This window comes from Petaurus breviceps, unplaced genomic scaffold (genome assembly GCF_028583685.1).
Source record: "Petaurus breviceps papuanus isolate PSGF00001 unplaced genomic scaffold, PetGlider_PUasm1.0 186, whole genome shotgun sequence".
NCBI lineage: Eukaryota > Metazoa > Chordata > Mammalia > Diprotodontia > Petauridae > Petaurus > Petaurus breviceps.
Genome location: NW_027185798.1, coordinates 46416354 through 46422829, shown reverse-complemented (window position 1 = coordinate 46422829; position 6476 = coordinate 46416354). Strand labels below are relative to the sequence as shown.

General features: G+C 41.3%; 1 protein-coding gene across 1 annotated transcript; it reads left to right on the top strand.

Moving 5' to 3' along the window:
- Positions 1-499: 499 nt before the first annotated feature.
- On the top strand, positions 500-5212 carry PROK1 (prokineticin 1). The gene is made up of 3 exons (XM_069089236.1): positions 500-571; positions 3472-3597; positions 4960-5212. Exons 1-3 carry the CDS (start codon positions 500-502, stop codon positions 5077-5079), a joined length of 318 nt encoding a protein of 105 aa, XP_068945337.1. The 3' UTR covers positions 5080-5212.
- The last annotated feature ends 1264 nt before the right edge of the window (positions 5213-6476 follow it).

The window sequence follows — 6476 nt, the reverse complement described above, 5'->3', positions numbered from 1 at the left end:
ATTGTTGTGTTGTAAAACAGTGCAGGAATGGATAAATGAAATTATTGTGATATTGTTTTATTTGAATTACCTGACCCTCTTTTCCCCGAAGATAGATGAGATGATGGAGCCCCAAGGGAAAAAGATAAGAGGTGAGTGAAATATGCCTAAGTGACTCAATCACTGAGTTCTTGGGTGAGTTAGAGTAACTGTCAAAGCCCTTAATTTATTCATTTTTATTGGTTTTGATGGTTATTTGATGTCATTAGGGATGCAGGTCTCATCTGCCTGCTCTGAGATCATTTGAATAGCATCAGTGATGGAGACTGAAAGAGTAGCGACGTTACATATGCAGGCAGGACTGGACCTGATCTTATAAAGTGTAGCAGAAGAGAGGGCTCAGGGGGTTCCAGACTTCATTGGCTAGAGAAGGGAAGAGAGAGGGAGAGAGAGACAGACAGACAGAGAGAGACAGAGAGAAATACTTTGGAAGACGAGATTGCTGGCTTTCTAAGTGACCATGAAAATTGCCATCCAAGTCTCCCTTATACTTCTTTTGGTAACTATTTCTGAATGTGCAGTGATCACTGGGGTAAGTATATCTAACATTTTCCTAGCCATGAGGGTTGGGAGGATCAGAGATGTTCTGCTAGCGATATAATTTTACTACCAAGTACCAAGAAGTTAGCTTTGTTGGTTTCATGCATCACAGGAAAACCAAATAAATAAATAATGGAATTTGGAATTTGCATGGCACTTCAGAAATATTCAACAGAATCCTTCTGGGCTTCAGAATATTGTTCAATTGGTCATTCTGATATGCTTCATTATGATATATATGTATATGTGTGTGTGTTCCTGAAACATGTGGGTAAATTGAACCTTAAACATAGTAATAGAATTTGCTATTTAAAGAAATCCTTTAAAAGACTACAGAATTATTATGAAAGTGAGTAATATTATCTGATTTATTTCGGTTGCAAATTTAGGTATTTTATATAGAATGCTAGGATTACTTAAAGCGGGGAGTAAATTTAAGTTGGTCTTTTCCCCCTCTTCTTAAGAAAATTAAATCTGAAAATCTTGTCCTTTTCAGTTCCTACTAATATATTCTCTTTCTCTGGATAAGTCTAATAAGATTGGGGGAACTGAAACTGGTTCTAAGTACACAAAAACAAAAATACTAATGAAAAGGGAAAAAAAATCAGTTAAAATTTTTTTTCCATGATGCTGAATACTAGGTTTTGCTTTAGTTTTCATGTTAATGTCCACTGAGCATTCTATGGAAAGCCTGACAGGAAAATTCCATTATTTTGTGAACATGATTTATTGATGTAGCTGTGTTTTTTTTTAATAGAAAAGAATATTTAACCTCAGGGTTGTCCAGATAAAAGACAAAGGTCCAAAAAGGAAATTAATTTTATTGGCATCTCAACACATTACAGAAGGGATGGAAAAATATGGAGAAATTCTGAACAATTCCTGTAAGTGGATTAGTTATAATACCCATGAAGAAAAGACAATTTCTAAATAAATTCAAAAGAATAAAAGTATGTAAAAATTAAGCAGATGCTTTTGAAGTCTAAATCATAAATGAAGCCTTTAAAAAGAGAATTATAGTTGATAGAGTTATGCAGTGGAGGGTTTCTCATTTTCTTGTTTAGCATTAAATCCTGGTAGGGTAGAAGGCAGAGAAAAACCATGTTCACTACCAGCCCTCTGTGAAAACACAGGCAGTAAAATTAATGTCCCTATTCAACATAAATGCTAAAGTTCTTGTCATTGCCTTTTCTGTATGGATCTTACAACATTTGAAACAGCACGTCACTTAATATCAGCAGATGCAGAAAGGAAAAAAAATGTGAAGGCTTTTCTTGATGGGAGAGGAACCAATGCAATTTTTTAATTCATCTTTTAGAAAGGGCAAAGAGATTTTTTAAAAAATCAAGGAAAGAAGATAAGGAAGGAATGACTTACCGATTAGTACCTGAGAGAGATTGGGGAAACAGGAAGGGGGTTCTCAGCTTCATCCCCAAGTCCCCTGGTCCTTTCCTCCCTGTTCCTGTTTCTTTTTCACACCTACTGGCATATAGTTGTGACAATGAGCTTTGCAAAGTCGTTTACTGTACAGTGTTCTCCCGGGAGAAGAGCAGAAATGAAGCCTTTCACCTCAACAATCTAACTGTATGTAGTGTTTTTGAACCATTTTACAAAGCCTGTGCCTGTGCAGGGAAGGTAAGTAGAGGACTGAGGTAGTATCCAAAGAGCCTTATTATTGTTTCCACCATTGGCATCTTCTGGATATATCTCAATTCTCTCCTTTACATTCAGTGTATAGATATATCCATGATGTCTTGTGAAGGAAAAAACCCTATTTAAATGGAGACTGGGTTTTCTCAAGTACTCTTACAAGAACAAGCAAGTGAAGACCACCTTCTTCTGTAATGTTTCAGGAACTGGTGGTGGGAGAGAATGTTTAATTCTAAGTGGTCCCTGTGCCATCTAATCTTGCCCATCATTCAGAGACACAGGAAGACAGCTCTGGTGATACAAAATGATAATAATTACCATAGCTAGCATTTACATATGCTTCAAGATTTGCAAGGTATTTTCCCTACATTATCTCATTTGATCTTCGCAACAAGCCTGTGAGCCGGTGTAAAGTGAGAAGGGTAGGGAGAGGAGCTAAAAATGTTGTGTTTGCTCTATTTAAGTTTCCTAGTCGTTGTGGGGACTGTTCCTCTACCTGAGGGAACATGACAGAATTCTTCCAATTCAGCACAAGATTATTTTCAAGGAGCTATTCATGTGGTCCCTCAAAAAAAATCAGGTTCCAGAAATCAGTCAGGTTGTGTTGTGTCTGGTTTTTAACACAACACAATCAACACCAAACAAATCTGAGGCAAGCTCACTCCTTTTCTTGTGGGCAAATGGTCGTGATGGTTGGGAGATCCTCTGGGCGGAAGGAGTCCCAGAGCACCCACATTATACCTAGAAAGACCTCTGACAGGAATAGGGAGAGTGGGAGAGGAAGGACAAGATCAGGGTGAACGCAGGGTGAGGCAGAGTTGCTGTTTGATGACCCTTCCAATGCAGCAGGGCCACTGGTCCGTTTCCAGTAGCGTGAGCCATTGCTGGACTCCTCCCATCAGAGAAGCGTTCCCAAAAAAGGCTGTTTCACAGTCGCTCTACCCTCTCATGGGTGCTTCAGAAGGGTATCAGAATTTCTCTACTAGTCAACAAACCATATGCCAAATTGGTCCCTGAGAGAGTCTTGCCTTGTTCATGGCACAGAGGCTCTGCGAGGGAAGGAGAAGGGATGCTGAGCAGCCCATTTCCTTCGCCAACCTTTACTCCTTGCCCTCAGGGTCCTCCCTCTACCTCCCCTTTCCCACCCAAGAAGCCTTTGATGAACACCTTTATTGTCAGGTCTGCTGTCTTCCGCTCTGGCTAATTGGCTGTGTTGCTGTGTCTCTTCTCCTCTCTTACCAGGCCTGTGAAAGGGATCTTCAGTGTGGAGCGGGCACCTGCTGCGCCATCAGTCTGTGGCTCCGAGGGCTCCGAATGTGTACCCCCCTGGGGCAGGAAGGAGACGAATGTCACCCGGTCAGCCACAAGGTACAGAGCGCTCCTTTGTGGGCCCCCTTGCTCCCTGACCCTTTCACCTACCCCCAGGAGCAAAGCAATTGCCTCAGGGTCTCTAGGATTGTCATTAGGTGATACGCCCAGTGTCAGTGCCCTTAAGAGTTCCCATCGGCAGTTTTGTTGAGATCGTTTATTTTTCTAAGGCAGAGGAGAGGAGAGAATTTCTTAGCATGCCTGAATTCTGCCACCTGCTCCTGGTCCCCTCATCTTATGTCCATACCATTTTTCCAGCCCCAAACATAGCCCTCACTGGGCAGGGGAAGGTTGTGGGGTCATTGTACTGTCAACATCTGACCCGTACAGATCAGAAGATAGAGATTCTAGGCATAGGGGTTATTGGTTGCATTAGCAAACTAGTCCTTAACATAAACAAACTTGTAATTCTGTGTGATAACCAGGCAAACAGATCTGGGCCTAAGGTCACAAAAGTAATAAGTGGGTTTACTGAGTTAAAATTCTATTTTTTTTCCTATACCTGCCTCAAATGTCCTTTCCCCTACCCCCTCTTTTGATAATACTTTCAGAGTCTATTCCCAATAACTGAATTACTAGGTAAGATTATTTCTGTACTTTTCACTGGGTACTGCCATATGGCCCTCTAAAGAGATTCTATAATTTGCAACTCTATGCACTAGATATAATCTTTAGCAGAGGACTCCACTGCTACCATCTCTCCCTCAGGAAAATGTACAACATAGATTACTTTAGCCCTCAAGGCCCTAGAGCAAGGGTATTGCTTTGGTGTATTGCCCCAGTGGAATTTGGATAGATTCTTCTCCTCCAGGCCTAGGGAGCATTTTTTGCCCCCCACCTCCTTCATATTCTCTCCAAATCACACACCCTAGATAGTACTGGGGGCTGAGAACAGGTCAGGGACTGACTGCTCTCCCTGGAGCTAGCTCCCAATGCCAGTTGGCTTTTGAGAAGGCTGAAGTTATAGCTGCTAGGCTTGTAGGTTTCTGCCCAGGAAGAAAGCAGTAGGGAGAGCAATGTCCCAAGCCATTCCCTCATAGGCTAGAAAGGATCACTTTCAATTGCATCTAGAAAGTGTGCTGTGATTCTTCTTGCTGTAAGGTTACCTAATTAACTATGTTTGGCTCAAGCCAATATGATAATTATATCCCTGATGAAGGGTAGCTTGGAAAAGCTGGGTGTCAAGGTAATCAGGCAGGGATTAAACACTTTCTAGGAAAAGTCCATACAGCTCAAATTTGAGGACCGAATGAAATGGTTGTGTACATAGTAGGTATTTAACACATTTGTTGAATTGGCTCATGCTGTTGTACCTTAAGGATCTGCATCTCAACCTTCCCATTTGTTCTGTTCTCTCCTAAGGTCCCTTTCTTTGGGAAACGCCAACACCACACGTGCCCCTGCTTGCCAAACTTACTGTGCTCCAGATTCATAGATGGCAGATACCGGTGTTCCGTGGACTTCAAGAACATAGACTTTTAGAAGTTAATCTATGCCAAGAGCCCCTCCCCGTGCTGCTCCTCAAACCCACCCAGGTCCCTTCCTGCTCTTCAACAATCCAACCCCCTCTTTTCCCTAAGCAACCCCACCTCAATCAAAGTGAAACCCTCCTTCCCATGAGAACACAACTTTTGCCATTTGATGGGGATCATACAGACTCTCTATTGCCAAGTCCTTAGTCGACTAATTCCCTATTTTTTTTTTTTGGCCAGGGATGCTGACCAGAAAATTAAGTACTGATGTGACATTCAGTTGGACCATTTCTGTTTTTTCCCTGTGGGGCTATGACTCCTAGTAGAGCCCCTGAGGTAACAACTGTATGGACAGATGTGTAAATGGTAAAAAGATGGCTTTTTTTTTCTCATCTAGTCTTCTTCAGAAATGAAGTCTTCCCCTCCCCACTAGTCCTTAACTTCCTTCCCATTTTCCCCACTAGAAGAATATTCTTTCCTTACATACAGCAATCTAAAGTCTCCCTATTCATAGCTCAGAAACCTTGTGCTACCATTACCCAAATAGCCACTTTCTAACCCATTCTAGGGAGTATGAGTCTCAGAATCATATTAGATTTTTCCCCCTGTTGCCATTCACTTGGCTCAGGATACTAGATTCTTTGTCTAAGGATACACACTTGGGTCCAGCCTTACTAGTCAGCTATTTAGGAAGGAGTAAGTTTGATTAATGTAATTAAAAATAAACTGCATTCTGTGTTGCCCCTACAAAATATGATTTGGGGGCATCCGAGGACCACTTCCCTACTCCCACATTCTCTAACTAATTAGACTTCATTTCATAGACTGGTAAGACTGGAAGGTTATCTAAGGCAGGCTTCTTATTTATTTCTCTAGGTCTCAGTTTCTGTATTTGAACAGGATGATTCCAAATTCTTTTCCAGCAGGGAGATTCTGATTCTTGAATTCTTTGCTTCCTTGCCCCTTCAGGGATGTTAATATTAGTGGTTCATTCCTTTGGATTAATGGAGTTCCTGAAAAAATACTATCATCCTTGGGAGTAGAGAATATTTTAAATAGTTACCTTAAAGTAAGTTTGTATCAGTTTCATTCCAAGTGACCCCTAACTGGGAGGAGTTTTTGAAAGCAGAGATATGGAGAAAGGGCAGGCATGTTGAAAGGAGATAAGAGAAGATAAGAGAGGTAAATATTACCCACTTCTCAATTTTTCCCAGGGCAGGCCAGTGCACAGCCCCAAATGCCTAACCCATACCTCTTTGCTTTAGCGCTTTTTTATTTTTCAAAAGTCCAGAACGTTGTGTTACTCACCACCCTCATCAAAACATGTTGATTAAACCTTACTTTTGAACATTCTATACAGTTACTAAGACATAGAGTCTGAAACAAACCCTGTGATATTGGTAAAAT